Source organism: Notamacropus eugenii, chromosome 5 (assembly GCF_028372415.1).
Source record: "Notamacropus eugenii isolate mMacEug1 chromosome 5, mMacEug1.pri_v2, whole genome shotgun sequence".
Classification (NCBI taxonomy): domain Eukaryota; kingdom Metazoa; phylum Chordata; class Mammalia; order Diprotodontia; family Macropodidae; genus Notamacropus; species Notamacropus eugenii.
In genome coordinates, this window is record NC_092876.1 from 191,981,548 (window position 1) to 192,004,342 (window position 22,795).

A 22,795-nucleotide genomic window follows, 5' to 3' on the forward strand; every position below is an offset into this window, starting at 1 on the left:
ACTTCCTTCTCATATTCCCAACGAAAGTCCTCAGTGTTTCTAGATTAATCTCATATAAATTTCATAGCAATGGGAGAAGAGGCATATGGCTCAGTAGTTACTGTTATTTTCTTGTGTACTTTTTCAGAGGTAAAAAGTTCTAAAAATTTTTCTAACAGTTTTTTCTCTTTCAAATATCCACAGGGCTGATCCACCAATATATGTACTTTGGACAGGCACTGAAGAAAGACAATGAAAAACTAGAACTGGGTAACAGAAATGTCCAAATATTGCAACATCTGCTTCACCAATACATATATCCTGGATAGGCAATGCAAATATACAATGAAAAATTGATTCCAAAATTGGGTAGGAAGAAAACCGTCTGGATTGCCTCTGGGAAACTATCACTTTAAATGACCCCAAGCTTCTCCCTGAAACAAAGGAGAGAGTCTTTTGCTATCTGTCACAAAAACTAAAAGTAGTTCATTTTTAGAGTGCCTTTTTTTTTTAACATTAACACTATTCTGGTGAGATTACTTGGCAAGGAGTCATAGAACAAGTGTGGATCACACAAAAAGGATAACAGAGAGAAGTCTGGTAGGCATAAGCTGGAACTTACCTAACAAGGGCTGCACAGATAAGGCAGCTTAAAAGACAACAACAGAAACATGTATGAGCACAAACAGGATAGGCCATGTAGAAAGAGTGAAGGTAGGTAGGAAAGAGGAAGGTAGGCAGACCAAATGATTCAAACCTAATCACATAATGTCAAGGGACCTACAGAAAGGTGTCCAAAAACTGAGGAGACCCCATGTAGAGGATGAATGGGAAACATAAATGTTATCTGTCCTAACAGATAAATTGAAATATCAATTTCTACCGTGGTCCCTATTACATTCAGGCCTGCAAATAAGGAGCAGTAACTCATATTTAAATATAAAGTATTTTCTTTATAATAAGATGACCAAAAGTAGACCAAACTACCATGTCAACTTTGCTCTTCCAGACAAGCAGATATGACTGAACAGTAAGTAGCGTTTATTCTATTTCATGATATTGCTGTAAATTCAGAAAACTTACCTCTCTGCACGAATGGCACCACTGTAATAAGGATGATCCCAAGGCATCAGTGTCTACAATAGAAGGATTCAACTTTTCAATACTGTGAGATCAAAAATTTTTATTATTTGCATCTTCAATAACTTAACTCATTACCTTTTCCCCAAACTTAAAAAGGGAACTCACACTTCTTAGAATCTCTATTTCTAGCAAAGGTAAGAGCATACAAACCAATGATCTATGTTTGCATCCTTGGCATTATCCTTCACCCCATGTATTCAGTCAGCTGCCAAATATGAATAGGTTCGTGATGTGCAGCGGAATCAGGAAAACCTGAGTTCAAGCCTCAGACACACACTTAGCTGCATGACCCTGGGCAAGTCACTTGACTTCTTTCTGCCTAAATTTCTTCATCTGTAAATTAGGGATAATAATAGCTTCTATTTTCCAGGGTTATTGTGAAGATAAAAATGAGATAATATTTGTAAGTGTTTTGCAAACCTCAAAGTGTTACATAATTACCAGTTATAATGAAATACTGCCATTTTTACCTCACAATATTTTTCATCTACACTTGCCTTCTCACTATTCACACATCAACTGGGTGCATACTCTCATCATTTCATGGCTAGGGCATTCCAATAGCCTCTAACCTGGTTTTTCCTACCTCCCCACTCACCTCCATTGTCTACAAAGATGCCATGGATATTCAAAATAACACAGATCTGACCATGTCACTCTCATATTCATAAACTCCAAACCTCCGTATCATCTCTAAGATCAAACTGAAACTCATCTGTTTAGGTCTTAACGCCTCTCATCATCTGCCCCCAGTCTACCTTTGAAACCTTAAGCTCTATTACTCCCCTTACCCCGAAGATTGGACAATAGGTCCCTGCCCAAGTTCCACTTAATGACTGTTTTCTGAACCCTCCTGGCTTAAAGTGATTATCAATAGTAACTGTTTCCATTTCCCTTTCAGCTTGATTTAGTTATGTTTTCTTTTGCTTATTAAAAGGGCCATTCCTTGACTTCTTCTTTAAAAGGCCTATTCTCTAAATGGGCAATACTTCCCTCTAAGTGAGTATCTGAAAAGGCCTTAACCTAAAAAGGCCAAGGTCTCCCACTGCATCCTGAGCTGTCTCCAGTCCTCCTGATGAATATCTGATCACTGAATCCAGATGGCTCAGGAGGAGAAAGTGAGGCTGGTGACCTTTCCACAGCCCTCCCTCACTCAAAACAAAGTCATCATTTCTCTGATGTCATGGTCTCTTCAATGAACATAAGCCCACCCACACCAGCCTTCTCACTGTTCCCCTCTCCAGCCTCTTGTGCCTTTGTGTTATTTGTCCCCCGTGCCTAGAAGGCACTTCCACTTTACTTCTGCCTCTTGGAATCCCCCGTTTCCTTCAAAACTCTATTAGGGCAACCTCTCTTACAGAAAGCCTTTCCCAATTCCTCCCCCTTCTCCTCCCCAGGAACCAGAAACCTCACAACCAGAACTTAGCTTGCAATCACTTTGTATGTTCCCCTGTCAGCCCTTTGAGGGTAGAGACAGTTTAATTTTGTGCTTGTATTCCTGTCATATAACAGGCATTTTATAAATGCTTCCCAATAGATTACCTGACTAAACTTAGGAAACTGATAATGGGAACACATACCTGTTACACACAAATTTATATAAACTATACACAAGACAGAAACTGAATTTACTCATTTTAATATCATTGGTCATCCTTATCAATACTTATAAAAAGCTAAAGAAAAAATCCATTTAGAAGCAACTCAATTTTCCTCAAAGTATTATGAGATACAATGTGATCAGAAGGTGGTAGCAGAGACCTCATAGCCTTATCTCATTAACACTCATATAACTAAGGTCCCTCCATGTTTAAAGAAAACCTTGATTCAGAAGATAGGTTTGAAATAAACCATTATCTTCTGGTACTGGAAGCACAGCCGTATTTGAGAACATTCAGAAGAAGCTACACATATCTTACAATTAATGACTTGTTTACTATGGCAAATAAATGTGCTTGAATATATTCAAATTATGAATTAAGCTAAAAAGTTTTGAAAGGAGAAAAAAAACCATCCCTGGATAGGTAATCTTTGAAGTATATGTATGTCCCATTCCCAAAAGTTAGAATTCTGTATAATTTCATCAGAAGGAAAATATCTGGGAGCCAATCTAACAAAGCAAATTCATTACTTATATACACTCAATTACAAAATGTTTACAAAGAAATAAAAAATAAAGCAAAATTTTGTAAAAATTGTAAAAGTAAAAGATAAAAAGATATTTCATAAAGATATATAAAAATAAAAGATAAGAATAAAAATAGATTTTAAAAACATGATAGATAGAGGCACCTTGATCACATTCCTTCAGAAGCTTTAATAAAGATCAAACTCAAATACCAACAACCAAATTACATATGCTGACTGGTACTTTCCATTCTTGTCAATAAAGCCAAATTGTAATATGGTAACTGGCTTATATTATAATAGTACAATCATTAAAAAAAACTTACTGAATTCTGAGGATTTAGTTTCATCTTCATCTCTTTCATCATCTCAAAATCTTTTATAGTTCTGTAAGGTAATTTTACCATTAGTCATTGTAACTGCTTGACGAAGAAAGCTATCTTGTTGCAAATTACTTTTCAAATACTCAAAAGAATGACCTCACTACAAATTAAAATACCCATGCAAATTCTTCCTCATTCTCTCCTATTCCTGATTCCCTAAAAATCATCATTTTGGAGTGATCCTGTGTAAAAGTAAAAGCATCAAAATAAGAATTACAGAAATATGAAACCACAACAAAATACAAACATTTACGGTATTGCTTTTGCTCTACCTAAAAAGGTCAATAGATCAAAAACATTTTTAAAATACATTTTAACTGATGAAATTAAAATACTATGACAGAAAAGGATTATAATTTAGAAATTAACTCATGATTTTTTTCCTCTTAAATCACCAGGAGGATTCCAAATGTGCAATGGTTAAGAATGGTCAACATTTTGGAATTCTAAGTCCCATACAAATCACAGATGACTCTCTCAAATATAAGTAGAAATTACAAAGGGTCTAGCTAAATTGTAATCTATAGCTATACATACACATGATTAGAAAAAAAAATTTAGTCATAAATAAAATAGGAAAAGTTTTTAAATGAAACCAAAATTAATACAACCTTTTTCACTGTTATGAGAAAGAACTCCAGTGTGGGTTAATATAAGGCAATATTACTATTTCAGGAAAAGTAATACAAATTATAAGATAACAGGCTCTAAACCAGGTCTGCACAACCGCAGCCCACAAAAGGCTTTCAGATGACCCAGGAAAAACAGAGATACATTTTCACAGGTCACCCGAAATCCTTTGGTATACTGCAAGTGGCCCATGGACCACAGGTTGTGCAGGCCTGCTCTAAGCTATCAATTATAATCCAGTAAAGGGACTTAAAAGTTACAAAGAAAACTGTTATAATGTGCTGCTCTCACCAAAAAGACGAGTAAAATGCTGAATATCATTAAAAATAAAACAGATTCTTTCTTTACGACAAAACCTTAATGCACCCAAACATGGATTCACAGCTTCTCAAGAAAGATATACTGAGACTAGTCATAGTCCTATAAAGAGTAAATAACATGATCAAAGGGATGCGGAAGCTGCCATATATGAACATTTTAAAAAGATTATGCCTATTTAGGCTATGAGGTATTATTATCAAGATGACTTTAGACAAATTTCCTCTTCAGATCTCAGTCTGTTTCAATAGTAAAATAAGAGAACTGGAGTAGATAATCTCTACAGTTCTTCCTAATTCTAAATTCTATGATAATTTGTAACATCATGAACAGAGATTACTTCCCTAAATCACAAAAGAAAACTAAACATAGGGAAGAGGCTGGCAGTATGATGTTGGGCACAGAGTGCTGGACTTGGATTCACAAAGACCTTATCTTAGATAATCTTAGCTATGTGATTTAATCTCCATGAGCCTCAGTTTTTTCATCAGTAAAATGTGAGGGTGCTTTGATAACTTCAAACATCCTTTCCAGCTTTACAATCTATCATCCTTAAAATCTATGATCCTTTTATTTTAGGACAAATAAAAAGAAATATTTTTGCACAGAGCAAATAGTAAACACCACAAGAAGTGTAGACTAAAAAGAAAACTTAAATTTCACAAATATTTACTGAGCACCTACCATGTAAAGGGTGCATTGTGTAAGGCAATCCAATAACATAACTTCAAGGCAAATAATTTAGGCAAATTCATGATAACATATCCATAATGGGTTACTAAAAGAAATTATGAACTTGAGAACGTTTCTATGTTTTAGTATGCAAAAGGACAATCATGCTGTCCTACACATTTGCTTTAATGGCAATACTCTTAGAACTCCATGAATATAATTCATGTTTTTTCTTCTGTTACAAATTAAATATTTTATAATAATGAATACACATATATTTTGAAAAATGAAGTAAAAACTAACCTTTCGGAAAGCTTCTCGGACAATTTCTCAAGGAACTGTGTTACAATCTCTGGAAAATACAACAAAAAAGAATAATTATAGAAAAATGATTAACATTTAAATGAATATAAGCTGATCACTATGAATTTCTACAGATCAAGATGATGCTCCAGGAATAGGGGCAACAACAATAGTAAAATGAAAGGCTTCTCAACAGTCTTTCAAAGACAATTTCCCTGTCAGGCTTTTAAACTCCTATAGCACTTGTGGTCTGTACCAATTACAGCAGCTAGGAGGCACGGTAGATAGTGTGATGGGTCTGCAGTAAGAAAGACATTACAGAGTCCAAATTTTGACCTTAGGCAAGTTACTTAATCCTGCTCACCTCAGTTTCCTCATCTGTAAAAAGAACTATAGAAGAAAATAGCAAACCACTCTAGTATGTATGCCAAGATAACCCAAAATGGGGTCACAAAGAGTTGGATATGACTGAAATGCTTGAACTGTGTATGTAAGTTAAATAAATAAGGTGACAATATACAGCCTTGTCATACTCCTTTTCCCAATCTTAAACCAATCACATGTTCCACAATCAGTTCTAATTGTTACTTCTTGGCCCACATACAGGTTCCTCAGGAGATAAGATGGTCTGATATTGTCTCTTTGAAGACTTGTCACATTTTGTTGTCATCCACAGTCAAAGGCTTTAGCAAAGTAAATAAAGCAGAAGTCAACATTTTTCTGGAACTCCCCTGCTTTCTCCATAATCCAGCAAATGTTGGCAATTTGGTCTCTAGTTCCTCTGCCTCTTTGAAAACCAGCCTGCACTTCTGGTAATTCTTCATTTATATACTCCTAAAGCCTAGCTTGCAGAATATTAAGCATAACCTTGCTGGCATGTGAAATGAGTACAATTGCTAGATAATTTGAACATTTCTTGGCACTGCCTTTCCTTAGGATTGGGATGTAGACTGATCTTTTCCAATGCATTGGCCACTACTAAGTTTTCCTAATTTGCTGGCATATTAAGTACTTTATAATGCATTAACAGAATCATCTTTTAAGATTTTCAAAAGCTCAGATGAATTCTATCACCTCCACTAGCCTTATTGTTAGCAATGCTCCCTAAGGTTCACTTTATTTCATTTTCTAGGATACCTGGCTGTAGATCAGTAGCCACATGATAACTGACAGTTATCAGTGATGTTAAGATCTTTTTTACATACTTCCATCTATTCTTGCCACCTCTTCTTAATCTTTTCTACTTTTATAAAGTGACTATCATTTTTGTCTTTTTTCATGCCCATTTTTACATGAAACATTCCCTTCACATCTCTAATTTTCCTGAAGAGATCACTCATATTTTCCATTCTATTGTTTTCTTCTATTTCTTGGCATTGTTCACTTAAGAAAACTTTCTCATCTCTCCTTGCTGTTCTCTGGAATTCTACAGTAAGTTCTGCAATCTTTCCCTTTCCGTCTTTCCTCAGCTATTTGTAAAGCTTCATCAGACAGACATTTTGTTTTCTTGCTCTTAGGGATGTTTTTCATTGCTGCCTCCTATACAACACTGCCAACTTCATCCACAGTTCTTCAGGCACTCCATCAGATATATTCACTTGAATCTATTGATCACTTCCACTTCATATTCATGTGGGATATTATTTAGGTCATACCTTTAAGGTCTGGTCTGATGGTTTTCCCTAACTTCTTCAATGTAAGTCTGAATTTTGAAATAAGAAGCTCACAATCTGGGCCACAGTCAGCTCTAGGTCTTGTTTTAACTGATTATGTAGAGCATCTCCACCTTTGGCTGCAAATTACATAATCAATCTGATTTTTGTATTGACCATCCGGTGATATGCATGTGTAGAGTTGCCTCTTGGATTGTTTAAAGAAGAGTGCTTGCTATGACCAGCACATTAGGGACAAAACTCTATTAGTCCCTGCCTTGATTCATTCTGTACTCCAAGGCCAAACTTGCCTGTTATTCCAATTATCTTTTGATTTCCTATTTCAGCATGCCAATCCCCTATGATGAATGTGATATCTCTTTCTGGTGTTATTTCTAAAAGATATTATAGGTATTCATAGAACTAATCAACTTTGGCCAAAGTAAACTGTTCAACAGCATAGTAATACAAGTCTATGTTCTAACCATAGGTGTTAAAATCACACAGCTTTGAAAAAAAAAATCCCCAAACATAGCACAGTACTCTAAACTTAATAGTGTCACTTGGGGAAGGATCTGAACCTTTCTTTTGTTGACATAGAAAATTCCCAATGTGAAAACTCTCTCCACAGATACAACTTATCAGTCCTCTCCAACTTACATATTAAAGTGTTATGTGCGGCACTAAGAGGCCGAAGTGACTAAATGAACTGTACATGGTGCAGGTGTATATCAGAGAAAGGATCTGAATTAGTCCTTTCTGACTCCAAGACAGGCTCTCTAGTCACTACTCCCTGCTGACTGAATAAGTATATATGGATAATTATAATGATCTTTTTAGAGGAATAGCATTTTATTACTAAACTACAATTATAACAATCAGAACTTACACTTTTTGGGTAAAGAAATTTATAGATGGCTAAACTTGAATACGTAAGAATTTTTTTTTTTTGAGACTGAGTAAAACAGTGGAAAACAAAAGAATCTACATTTTTTATTCATTTCAAGAAGTGGAATGGGAAGGTTCAGGACTAGGTTCTGATCCAACCTCCAATACTTATTGCCATGGGCAAGTCACAATCTCTGTGAGCCTCAGTTTCCTCATTTGCAAAATAAGGATGACATCTGTAATTTATATTTAACATGTTAGTTGTAAGGCTTAATGATTTCATATATGTAAGATATTTTGCAAACCTTAAAGTACTATATAATTGTCAGCTATTATTATAATTTCACCTATGACTGGAAAGTGTTTAAGACATGCTATAGGAAAACTCTAAAAAAAAAATGACTTCCTAGAATTAAAAAGAACCTGATTTATACACAATTAGTACACCAAAAGAAATGATTTCTTGAAAACTAAAATGGGGGGGGGGGGGAATTTCCCTATCAATAACAAAGCAAAAACCTAAACAGAAAAATCATAATCAATCAATAAGCATTTATGGCATTGTCCTAAGTGCTAGGAATACAAAGAAAGAAAAAAACATAAAAATAGACCTTGCCCTCAAGGAGGAGACAACCATATGAATAAATAGGACAAGCTAGAATATTCAAGATTAAAGACTGATACAGACTATATTTTTACATAGTACTCTTAAAACATAAGCTATTATACTCTTCACTTCTGCAGAATTGTGTAGGCTGCTCTTGTAAGAAATCTTTAATACTGAATATGAATTTAACAATTTTTGCAATGGATTCGTGTGTGTATTGCACTGGGAAAAATATGTAACTTGTCAGAAAGATTTTATCTTTTTTTACCCAGATAAAATCAGCATGTAATTGTAAATTGTTCCCTCTTTACTATCTTTTATTCAAGTTAAATAAGACAAAGCAAACGGGACTGGAATTCAAGATTAAGCAAAAGATCCCTGAGCTTCTTTGTCTTTGGCATTAGGACAGAATTCCTCACACATAACTGGTTCTCTATATCTGTAGCTCTAAAAATACTGTCCCAAATGAACTTTTAACATTTAAGCATTCAAAGGAAAAGCTACTTTAATTTCCATGGAAGGGAGAATAGTTGAACAAGTTGTGGCATGTAAATATAATGGAATACTATCATATTGTAACAAATGATGAAGGGGAGGATTTCAGAGAAACCTGGGAAGACTTGCAAGAACTGATACAGAGTAAAGTGAGCAGAAGCAGAAATTTTTTTTACAATAACATTACTGTAAAGACAAACAACTTTAAGACAAACCAACTATGATTCCAGAGAACTCAATTTGAAGTATACTATACACCCTGCTGACAAAGAAGTAAGAGACTCAGGGTACAGATGGAGCCATAATAGTTTTTGGAGAGGGATAATACGGTAGTTTGTTTTGTTTGGTTATGCATATTTGTTAAAAGTAATTTGATTTTCTTTCTTTTTCAGTGAGGGAGAGGAAAAAGGAAGAAGTATAAGTACAGAATAAAAAAGGTCACCATGGCAAGAGCCCAACTGAAAGGGAATAAAATAAAACTATAGAAGATGAGGTCCACATCATTCCGTATCTTCCTCCAATAATACTGTGACCAGGAAGAAAGAGAGAAAAAGGGAATGAAGGAAAGAACTGTTGGTTGGACTGGGTAGAAGGTGGGCTCTGGGGCACTGTTAAAATTGCCTAACCAAAGCATTCAGCCGCCCAGTGTGGAAGCTATAGGCCTCTGTTTAGTTTTTAAAGCTGTGAACAGGTAACCATGCTGCATGAGCAATAACAGATTAAGACAAAGTGCAGACTTATACACAATTGTGAACAAACGTAAAGTTAACCTACCATAGTTAGTGACATGAAGAATTAACACTAAGCTACATAGTAATTAACTGATATGCAGCTCAAATAGACTGAAATTTTTCGTTTTTTTTTAACATACCCAAATTGAATCCTAACTTTTTCCTTCCTTTGTGTCTACGATCCTTCCTTAGTTTCTATGTTTCTATGATTCACCACGTGAATATGAAGTTTTCCCTAATTTAATCCTTTAATAATGATCTTATTAACTTATTAGCCTTTAATCTTTTAATCTATTAATTTAATTTAATTTCACCTATTAAGCTTATGATTTATTAGCCTTTTAATAACGATCATCACCACCAATACTACCCAGAGATTAGGGGAATCAAAACTGCTTAATATCATATGAGAAAGTAGAACTTCAAATTTAGATTAGCAAAGAACTAATGTGAGAATGGATGACAGGAAGACGTGGGGGTCAAAAAAAAAAAAAAACTTTATGGGAATCCAAGCGACAAAAACTGTGCAAATAAGTTAATACAATCTCTTCCTCATGAACTTTTAATACAATCAGCAGCAGCATCCTTCTATCTAGATATCCTCCCTAAACTATCCATATTATTCTTATTTCTTCTTGCCATCACCTCTTTCTCTTGCCAAATGATATAAAGATATACCATAAAAGAAAGAAAAGAAATATCATTTACAAAATGGATGAAACTTCTATCTCAATAACGTTCCATACTTCTTGATTTTTTTCTGATTGGGAGTATGAAGAAGGGTAGATTTCTTATAATTTTTTGTTTGTGGGAGTAGGGTTTGAGATGGGAATATAAGAAAGAAAAGTTATTAGTTATGACATTACTAAGTTTTCTATGCTGAAAAACTTGAGAATATCAGCAATTTAAATTCTTATTATTATCTAAAATTCTTACTTTTAGCCAGAAACCACTGTGTGCTCATCCTTCATTGCTGAAGAAGACCACGCCATCAGAGAAATAATGACATGACTTGCTCTTGACTTTGTTTTGAGTGAGGGAAGGCTGTGCAGGTCACCAGCCTCACTTCTCCTCCAGAGCCATCTGAATCCACTGACCAGATATTCATCAGGATGACTGGAGACAACCCAGGATGAGGCAATTGGGGTTAAGTGACTTGCTCAAAGTCACACAGCTAGTGAGTATCAAGTGTCTGAGGTGAGATTTGAACTCAGGTCCTCCTGACTCCTGCACTGGTGCTCTATCCACTGCATCATCTAGCTGCCCCGAGCCAGAAACCATAAGATAAACCCAAAAGCCCTCAAGACAACAAGGAATCTAAAATAGGAATCTAAAATAATACAGAATCTAAGGAATGTAAAATAATATGGAAACAGATGATTTTTACTTAGCACTAGCCCTTCCTAAGCACTAACCTTCCTTCTGGAGAGATGATTTAGAATATTATATTTTCACATAATTCACACTACAATTTTCTTTGATCCATTCCCCAATGGAAAGACTAGTCATTTTTCCTCCCTTTTCTCAAGCTAAACCACATACCAAGTGCCTACTTAAACTAGAAGTTAAAAGGCGTGTGCACACACACATACACATACACACACATACACACAAACACACACATACACACACACATACACACAGAAACTTATGATGAATATACTTCTTACCTGGGCTTTTAGCTATTGTTCCTTGGAGAGCTCTATGAGCAAATGTAGAATAGCCCACTAATTTTGCCAGATCATCTCTACTGCTAAGTAACGCATCTAAACAGTTCAGCTGATCAGGATTGGGGTAAAGAAAAACCTTGTAAGCCACTTCGCGTACCTAAATTCAAAGAGTAAATGGTAATTAATATCAATTGCATTACATTAAATTTTATTTAATTATAAAAAAAGGAAAAATGTCATCATACTACAGCTGCACTAAAGATTGATATAATTATATCCTTACCAAAACGGTATATAAAATGACTAAGAGGTATTTGAGGTCATACACTGAAAGGAGTTTAATATTCTAATTGGAGATGAAGGAAGATGGTGGCCAAGGGGAAGTATTTTGATTTGGAAAGTCTCAGGAAAGTAGATCCATAGGTTACAAGTTATTATACTGATCCTCAAATCTGACTTATATAAACCCTAAGCTTGTCCAGTAATCTTTGTTCCATATACTTCAGCCACATGGTCTCTCTGGGTGCCACAACTACCCTACTAGTTTCCAGAAATGATATTTGTGCTAGATGCCCAGCACATGGGGCTACAAGGCAAAGAAAGTAGATTCCTGCTGAACCCCATGGTCCAAGACACCTGCATAAGCCCTACCCAAAGGGTTGGGATGGAATCTCAGTGCAAAGACCATCCCTTTTCACTCCCTTCCCTGCATCCATAAGACTGAAGCTGATTCTAATAGAGGGTTCCTCCCTGAAGGAGCAATCATACACTCCATCCTCTTCCTCAAACTCCCATCCCTACTGGCAATTCACACTTGTTCAGCTGCTCTGTTTCAGAGATCAGCCTGGGACTTGCAGCTTCAGACTGAAGACCAGAGCTGCTGTTCAGCTACAGAAATTCAGTTTCACAGAGAAGAAAAAAAGGCAGGGAAGGGGAAGTAAGAGTGGAGCATTTCATACAGTGTTTGAGGGACAGAATGTCCTAGAAGTAAAGGAAGAGAAAAGAAGGCAGAGAAAGGAAGACTAATTGAGAATCACATACCTTAGACCTCCCAATCCAACTTTTTGTACTTTTTTATTATTCTAAAGTTCTCCACTTTCCCTAATTTCCTTTAATTTTTCATGAAGACTATTTGCCATTACAAAAGCTTTTTAATTTTACTTTAGAAAAATTAGGATTTTTGTTCTAAATGAGTGCTTTTTCATAATTTTAAAATTATTTTTCAAAAATATTTTTGTATTAAATATAATTTTACCACAGTCACGTTGAATAGAAGAATTAAAATGAACGGGAAAAACCATAAAACAAAAAAAACAAAACAACACAAAAGAAAATGGTCTGCTTCATTCTGTGATCCAATTCCATAGTTCTTTCTCTGTATATGTAGAACTTAAATAAGACTGCAAGCCATCTCGGGGAGGAAGTGGGGAGAAAGGGGAGAAAGAGAGGGAGGGAGGGAAAAAAATCTAAGATATATGGAGGTGATTATAGAACACCAAAAACAAATAAAATAATTATTTAAAAATATATATTTTCGTGTTTTTCTCCTTGGGAAAAAATTTTGTTTTAGGGATAGTCTAGATTAGAAGCAAAACAAAGGTAACTTTTTATTTATTATACCTTAGAAGACATTATGAGTAACATCAATAATAAATGCTTCCCAAAGAGGAAAGTAATTTTCTTTATTTAAGGTTTTTGTAAGAATTAGCTATTTCTATTATTAGGTTTACTAACATTAAAGTTTTTATTTAAAGATATTCCTATAGCACTGCTGAATTATTTTAAAAACAGTACATGAAGCCAGAACTAAAAACAACTTTAAAAACTTAAAGTGTGATTTTAAAATACATACCAAATCATCTGAAGAGTCTGCCTGTAAACTACTGACTAGTGCATGGTCTCCATCATGTGCAAAGTTATAGAGGATATGCTCTGGTAAGAGGTGCTTGTCAATTTTGTTGGGAAAGTGGGTTTGCATAATAAAAGCGCTGCTCAAATCCAAGATCTTAACATTAAGGTCCACTGCTCTTTTACGCTGTATATGAAAGAAATAAAACACAATTTAGTTTGATTAAATTTTAGTCATTTAAAATCAGTTTTCTAAAGAAATTCAGTAAAGATGATAGAACAAAATAAGGCCTTTTGTGGATTACAGTCTAAATAAATGGTAATTTAAAAATATACTGAGTTTCTTAAAAGAACATAAGAATATTCTTAAAATTTTACAATGATTTTATGTTTTAAGATTTGCATGAAATCAATATTTCTATTGTCTGAGTTATATTCTAATTTTGAAGATTATATCATGTAGAGTAAATATAATACCTATAAAAAAAAAACCTTAGTAACACTTTTAAGGACAAAATACTAGGCTAGATGGACTTCCACAGTAGGGTATTTATTAGATCATTTTGTGGTTCAAAAAAAAATGTAAAATGCTTTAAGGAAAATTTATAGAAAATACTGTTATAAAAAATACTGATGAAAAGGGAGAGAATTCCAGATATAGGGGGAAATCAGTGAAATGCTCAAGAGTCTAGAGACAGAGTGTCTTGTGTGAGGAACAAGGAGGCCAGCGTCACTGAATCACAGTACACATGGGAAGGAGTAAGGTGTAAGAAGACTGGAAAGATAGAAAGAGGCCAGGTTATAAATGGCTTTGAATGTCAAACAGAGGATTTTATATGTGATCCTAGAGGTGACAGGTAGCCGCTGGAGTTTGCTGAATTGGGGGCAAGGCAAAGACGAGGGTGGTCCGATATAATCAGGCATATAATTTAGGGATAGTTAAATGAGAGAATGCAATGGAGGGAGACTTGTGGCAGGTAAAACAAACAAAAAGTCATTGCAATAGTCCAAATATGAGGTGATAAGTTCCTGTACCAGGTTGGTGGCAGAGTCAGAGAAGAGAGGGACACACATATGAAAGATGTTATAAAGGTAAAATTAACAGGACTTGGCAAAAGATTGGACATGGGGGAAGAGATGACAAAGCGGGGAGTCTAGGATGACCCAATGTTGTAAGCCTAGAAGACAGGACATTAGTTACTTTGGTAGACAAGTTTGGAAGTGAAGAGAGTTTGGGGGTAAAGATAAATTCAGTTTTGGACATGTTAACTGAAGAAGTTAGAAATGTCCAATTGACAACTGGATATGTGAATCTGGATGTCAGGAAAGAGGTTAGGAATGAATAAATAGATTTAAGAACAATCTATAGATAACTGAATCCATGAAAGCTGATGAGATCACCAAGAGAAGGGAATCACTTGCATATGTAGGATTTGCATTGTAAGGAGACATGCTACTTACTTCCTGTGAGATAGGGGTGAAGGAAATAACATGGCATGACATCTGTGTGCTGTGAGAAGAGAAAGAGGGGAAAAGAGGAAGCTCTCTGTGACTGGTCTCAATCAGCTGATGTGGGGGAGGGAGAATTATTGGAGATTTGAGGGGAAATGAAAAGGTTTGGAAAAGCCAGTGTATAATAAGTGGGATACTAAGTCAATTAGAGAAATGTAAAACAATTGCCTTGCCACAATGAGGACCCAGTTGGGATTGAAATACTTTTTTATTCATTCATTCAGTTTTTCTTTAGTCTGTTAATCAAGCAACAATTTATACACTAGGTCGACACATATAAGCTGTGTGAACTTAAGCAAGTTACTTTACTTGTTTAAAAATAATCTTTGAGGAAGCATGGAGCGCATGCAGTGCAGCCCAGGATGCACAGAGTGCAGCCTGACTTGACAGGGACAGGACCCTGAATAGGCTTCAGGGAGCCACTGGTAGCAGCACTTTCCAGATTACTCAACCCACAAACACCACAGATAGCTTCCAAGGACAGTGGGAGGACTCCTTCACCCAGGAGAGGGAAGCACCATCTGGACATCTCACCTCAGGCAGCAGCCACTGCAGTGTCAGCTTCCAGTTTTGAAGCCCTCCTCCTAGAGCCCTTGGGGGAACTGAGCAGCTGATCTGAATCTCAGCCCTGAGCTGAATCTCAGCCCTGAGCTGAGCCCTGACAAAGAAATCAAAAGTCAAGTAATTGGCTGGGAAATGCCCAAAAAAGGGAAGAAGAATAAGACAATAGGTGGTTATTTTCTTGGTGGGCAGATATTTTCTTCCATCCTTTTGGGTGAGGAGGAACAATTTAGGTCTTCACAGGAAGACCTAAAAATCAAGTCTTCTGCATACAAAACCTTCAAAATAAATATGTAATGGTCTCAGGCCATGGAAGAGCTCAAAAAGGATTTTGAAAATTAAGTAGGAGAGGTGGAGGAAAAATTGGGAAGAGAAATGAGAGCAATGCAAGAAAACCATGACAAGCAAGTCAACAGCTTGCTAAAGGAAACCCAAAAAAATGCTGAAGAAATTAACACCTTAAAAGATAGACTAACTCAAATGGCAAAAGAGGCCCAAAAAGCCAATGAGGAGAAGAATGCTTTAAAGAACAGAATTAGCCAAATGGAAAAGGAGGTTCAAAAGCTCACTGAAGAAAATAGTTCTTTAAAAATTAGAATGGAGCAGATGGAAGCTAATGACTTTATGAGAAACCAAGAAATTACAAAACAAAACCAAAAGAATGAAAAAATAGAAGATAATGTGAAATATCTCACTGGAAAAACAACTGACCTGGAAAATAGATCCAGGAGAGACAATTTTAAAATTATGGGACTATCTGAAAGCCATAACCAAAAAAAGAGCCTAGATATCATCTTTCATGAAATTATCAAGGAAAACTGCCCTGATATTCTAGAACCAGAGGGAAAAATAAATATTGAAAGAATCCATCACTCACCTCCTGAAAGAGATCCAGAAAGAGAAACTCCTAGTAATATTGTAGCCAAATTCAAGAGTGCCCAGGTCAAGGAGAAAATATTGCAAGCAGCTAGAAAGAAATAATTCCAGTATTGTGGAAATACAATCAGGATAACACAGGATCTGGTAGCTCCTACATCAAAGGATCAAAGGGCTTGGAACAGAATATTCCAAAAGTCAAAGGAACTAGGATTAAAACCAAGAATCACCTACCCAGCAAAACTGAGTATAATACTTCAGGGGAAAAAATGGTCTTTCAATGAAATAGAGGACTTTCAAGCATTTTTGATGAAAAGAGCAGACTTGAAAAGAAAATTTGACTTTCAAATACAAGAATCAAGAGAAGCATGAAAAAGTAAATAGGAAAAAGAAATCATAAAGGACTTTCTACAGTTGAACTGTTTATATTCCTACATGGAAAGATAACATTTGTAGCTCTTGAGACTTTTCTCAGTTTCTGGGTAGTTGGAGGATTACACACACACACACACACACACACACACACACACACACACACACACACACACACACACACACACACACACACCTATATATGTATGTATGTGTATATATGTATATGTATGTATATGTGTATACATATGTGTGTATACATGTATATACACATATTATATAGACAGAGAGCATAGGGTAAGTTGAATAAGAAGAGATAATATCTAAAACAATAAAATTAAGGCATGAGAGAGGAACATATTGAGAGGAGAAAGGGAGAAATGGAATGGGGCAAATTATCACTCATAAAAAAGGCAAGAACAAGCTTATTCAACGGAGGAGAAAAAGGAGGAGGTGAGAGAGAAAAAGTGAAGCTTACTCTCTCCACATTTGGCTTAAGGAGGGAATAACATCCTTATTCAATTTGGTATGAAAATCTATCTTACACTACAGGAAAATAGGGGAGAAAGGGACAAATAGGGTGAAGGGAATGACAGAAGGGAGGACAAATGGGAGAAGGGAGTAATTAGAAGTAAACACCTATGGGGAGGGACAAGGTCAAAAGAGAGAAGAGAATAAATGGGGGGGCAGGATAGGATGGAGGGAAATATGCTAGTGTTATACAACATGACTATTATGGAAGTCTTTTGCAGAACTGTACATATATGGCCTATATTGAATGGCTTGCCTTCTCAGTGGGGATGGATGGGGAGGGAGGAAGGGAGAGAAGTTGGAATTCAACGTATTAGGAACGAATGCTGAGAAATGTTTTTGCATACAACTAGGAAATAAGAAATACAGGTAATGTGGTATAAGAATCTAACTTGTCCTACAAGAAAAGAGAGAAGATGGGGAGAAGGGAAGGGTGTGACAGAAGGGAGGGCAGATTGGGGGAAGGGATAATCAGAATGCAAGGCATTATGGGATGGGGGAGGGGAGAGATGGGGAGAAAATTTGGAACTCAAAATTTTGCGGAAATGAATGTTGAAAACTAAAAATAAATAAATAAACATTTAAAATTAAAAAAAAAAATAAAAATAATTTTCATTTGTAAAATTGGGTTAATAATATAAATATGCTGCCTAGTTCCCAGAGATGGTCTGAAGCTCCATTAGGATAATATATCTAAAAGTGCTTTGTAAAAGGTGCTATTTGCTAAGAAATCAGGCCATATTTCTCCTAGCAGAATAACAGGATTATAGGATAAGACTATGCCACTAGATATGATCAGTGTATTGAGTTCTCTCTCTTATCTGTATACTTGTACATTACAAGGGAGAGCCTTCTCAGGAAGTGGGGTTTGGGGGAAGAAACATATAGGGGGTCAGCAATATTATTAAAAAGAATAAAAAATATTATAAAATGTAAATCAGATTGGTAGGTGCCTGGGGGCTATGACTATGTTTCAGACCTCTTTATATCATCATCACCTAACAGAGTACCTTGTACACATTAGGAACTTAATAACTGTTTGTTGTTGATGATGATAATAGCTGAAAGAGTATATCTTCTTAGTGTCCAGAAATTTAAATTTAAATTGAAGACTTCCTCACAAATAATTTAGCAAAAAATGAACATTATGGATCAGTTGGGCTCCTTTCTAAATTTAATATAAGGAGTAGCAATAAAATTTAAGCTATGCCTAAAAAAACTAAAATCTATAGAGAATAAAACTTCAGGATAAAATCTTGTAACATTCAAATTCCCTTGAATGGCATAAAACAGTATCTATCAACATGCCAAGATTATATTAAAAACAAAAAAATGTACTTCTTCATTGGAAATGCCAACTTCATAAGAAAATACATAGTTAAACATATCCTTTACATTGATTCCACACTTTTCATTCTTCGACTTTTCAGTTTATACACTTTGTTTAAAATCTGACACAACTAATCACAATCTAGTCAATGAAAAATCAGTAAGGAATACAGAAAAATTAACATCTTTTCTTACAGTTCCAAAATTCCTCTTCATTTTTAGCAGAAAAAAATGAAAAGTGATTAAACCAAATCTATGCAAAAATCTTGTACCTTGAGTCATGGAAGATGACAAGAAAATCAAAACTATGAGTCAACAATCATTCATTTTTTTCCTGATTCCATCAATAATATCCTAGGGCTCTGGGCATATGTTCTCTCCTTCCACAAATTTTCTTAGAACTCAGTGTCTGGATCATTCCTTTGGCCCTTTCATGTGCATATGTTCTATCATATTTTTGTGAACATGGGTATAGCCTAAGTAATGGAATTTGTTGGTTGTCCAAATACCAACCTGGATTTTAAAAGGCTCATTGCTAATCAGCAGGTGAATTTAGGGGTACAGCAACTTTCACTTTTGAGAGCTTCCCCTCTTTCAGGTTGTGTTTCTCTGCAGAATTTAAGCAATGGGATTCTACTTATCCCTTTTCTAAAAGTTTTGGAGCCTCCTCTCCTAAAATCTAGGGAACATATCAGGCTACTCCCAGCTTTCCTCACCTCTGTCATAAAATCTATAGTGAAGAAGTCACCTCTTTGAAAGATTCCCATCATTTCCACCCCAGCAACTAGCTCCTCCTAGCCCTGAACAAAGTTTCCCTTGTGGTTTCTTCCACTTGTTCAAGAATGAAATAATCATATAGGCAAACCAAGAAATTACTCCTTGCTCTACTCTGGGCAGACAGTATTCCAGGACATATTTGGATAACTGAAATTTTGCATCATTTCTCTATCCTACCTCTATGCTAGATTTACCTTATCTATTTCATCTTTCCATCTAGGTGATCTATAGTACAATGCCACAACAATTTTATGCTTTTGTTTCTCCCTTTGAAGATATTCATAAAAATGCTCTCCTCCATGCTTTCCTCTTCTGGTAACTAGATTTCACAGATGGGTGAATCTTCTTCATATATAATGTTGTGATACTACAGTCTGTCCCTTTTTTTCACCTAACCTGTTTCTTATGAATAAAGGATATTCTTCCAAAGCCATATTCTAGTCATGTGTCCTTTCCTACCATGTCTCAGAACGATGTCAAATTTCCTTCTGTGGATTAGGATCTTTAGTTAGACTTGTTACTGCTATTTCCCCTACTGTGTGCACTTATGTAACAACAAAGCCTCATATTTTATACTGCCTCCTTTTTTAGAAGCAGTGTCTTGTGACTCCATGGGCATCTCTACTACTAGTAGTCTTCTTACATTTTAGCTATCCTTGATAGTTTTTAGTATAGTATAGTAGACACATATAAGTACTTTTCCATCTATATTAAAGCCATCTTGATTAGATTTTTTTTTAAACTCTAGGCAAAAATATTCTTTACTCATTTTCCTTAGGTGCATTCCAACCTTGGCCAAGAGCTCATCAATTTTTATATTTTATTCCTATGTTACTTTCATTAACAACCACAAAAAACTGACTCACAAATGTTGACTTAATTCCTTTAAGGATGGCCTATAGGACAGCTATTTAAATAAGATTTGTATATGTATAATCCTACAGAAGAAGTTAGTGAATTCTAGTGAAAGGTTTAGCAATTTTCATAGACTAAAGAATTAACTAGTACAAAGGGTATGGTATGGTACAATACCATCTGAAATATAAGAACTTTAAAGAATTTGATCCTATAACAAAGATACTAATTAATCTGTAGTGAAACAGGGTAGTATATCAAAATAGAAATACATAATATTTACCTTTTCTTCATCCAAATGGATTCCACTTATCTCGAAATCAAACATAAATAATTCTGCCACTTTCCTAAAAATAAAATTTTTCTCATTACATGTAAGTATTAATAAATATTTTCCTTTCATAATTCTTTCCCTTTGACAAAAAAAAAATCTAACTTTAATGTGTTTATTACCTGTGTGACCTGAGCTAAGCCCTGAGGAAGATAAAGGTTAAATAAGATACTGTCTCTTATACTTCAAGAAACTTGAGAAGAAAGTTATTTCCAAAGAGTCCTCAGTGTCTACTTGGGTAATCCAACTATTTCAGAGAACAGTATATTTTACATAAGTTATTTCAGAAAGGGACAAAATATTTTCTTGCTAGCATATTTATTAGATGCTAAACTTCAAGGAAAAAGGTACAAAATTCAATCAATCATCTGGCTTAAGGATGGTGCTAAAACACTTGGATGACTGAGTTTCCACTTTTCACTCAGTTTTTAGCATCTTAAAAACCAAATAAACATATTGATAACTGATATGGGTTTTTTATTCATAATGAAAGGCATTGTGGTATAATGAAAAGAGCACTGAACCTAAGCCTGTGACCTCAGCAAGTCACATGGCCTCTAGAGCCACAATGTCCTTACCTTAAAGTAAGGAGGGTAGCCTATATGGTATCTAAGATCCCTTCTAGTTCTATATCTATGATCCTAGTTTATAAGTTTATAAATCTCAGAATAGGAAAGGATATCCTCTCAGTTCACTGAAAGGAAGGTGGTGATGGTTATTGTTGTTGTTCTTCATTCTCAAAAGGACCATGATATCTAGGCAGATGATGCCATGACTTGCAAGTCAATTGGATTTAAGTGACACAAGGCCATGCAAAGTTACCAGCCTCTCTCCTCCAATGCCATCTGTATCCATTGGCAAGATATAGATCAGGACAACTAGAGATGGCCCCCTGATAGGGAGATAGGAGAAGGGAATATCCTGCAAGTAAATATAGTAAATCTCACTATAATTAAATACAGTCACTAGTCATATCACTCCTGCTCAAAAATCATACTGCCTATTGAATAAGGTTCAGACCCCTTTGCCTAGGATTCAAGGACCTCAATTAACTGGTAGCTACCTATGCTTCATCTATTTAGCTACTGCCTCCTGTCATGGACTCTACATTCCAGCCAATCTGAGCCAAAAGTATTCACACTTTTTCATCTCCATGCATTTGTTTCTGTGGTTTCCTGTGGCTGGAATAGTGTCTTCCTCTGTCTCTTTGTGGGTTTAAAGGTTTGTCCATCCTTTAAAACCCTATGCTACTTCCTCCACGAAAGCTTTCCTGCTCCTCCTTGCACACTGAGTCCATCACTAACACCCTTTTCCTTCCCCTGGACTTTACATCGCATTTTGTTTTGTACCTTTCTTATGTACTAAGCATGTATTATACTTTTTAAAATAATAATCCATGTATGTGTCCTAGAGAGGCAGCAGATAAGAGAGTCAGTTTCAGAAAGAACACCTCTTGCAAGTCCTACCTCTCACGCACACAGACTGTAACATTGGGCAAATCACTTAACTAATCTCTCGATGCTCTAGGCCAGTGCTTCTTAAACGGTGAGTTGTGACCCCAGATGAGGTCACATAACTGAATGTAGGGGTCGCAAAAAAATTTGGCAATAGTAAAAGATTTCTGAATGCACAACAACCAAAAATTAATTCAAAATGAAACACATAATGAATCTGAAGTGTTTCTGGCAGGACTTGCCCGTGTTGCATCACATAACTTCACCGCAGCTGTGGTTCTGAACACACAAGATGCACATTTTGCATTGGATATGCTGTCACACCATGCAACATTAATGAATACTGCCAGAAACACCTTGGCTCATATTTGAGATTATTGTATGTTATGTATTGCAGTGTTTTTACTGTACATACAAAACTGCTAAATGAATTCTGGGTTAGGTTTAGGACAGAATTTCCAACAACTTCTGAAAAGGCCATAAATATACTTCTGTTATTTTGCACTACATATTTATACAAAGCGATGCTCTCAGCCTTGACAACTATAAAATCAAAATATCCATCAACTCTGAAAAACACCGAAATTACTCTGCATCCTGAAATATCAAATATTCTGCCAAGATTTAATTCTTCTGTAAAAATAAACACATATATTCATCTCATTACTATGCAAATTTACTTTCCTCTTTAATAAATGGTAAGATTATATGTGCACCAAAGAATTGTTTTAAAATAAATTTCTTTATGATT

At 35.4% G+C, this 22,795-nt stretch overlaps 1 protein-coding gene across 1 annotated transcript in view; it reads right to left on the bottom strand.

Annotated features, from left to right (window-relative positions):
• The window catches only part of MIPEP (mitochondrial intermediate peptidase), a 196,320-nt gene that overhangs the window by 151,231 nt on the left and 22,294 nt on the right, over positions 1-22,795 (bottom strand). The window contains exons 5-10 of the mRNA XM_072611732.1: positions 20,543-20,606; positions 13,451-13,633; positions 11,599-11,755; positions 5,556-5,604; positions 3,576-3,636; positions 1,063-1,115 (exon numbers count right to left, since the gene is read on the bottom strand). Coding sequence (XP_072467833.1) covers positions 1,063-1,115; positions 3,576-3,636; positions 5,556-5,604; positions 11,599-11,755; positions 13,451-13,633; positions 20,543-20,606 — 567 coding nt within the window. The remainder of the gene's footprint in view (positions 1-1,062; positions 1,116-3,575; positions 3,637-5,555; positions 5,605-11,598; positions 11,756-13,450; positions 13,634-20,542; positions 20,607-22,795) is intronic.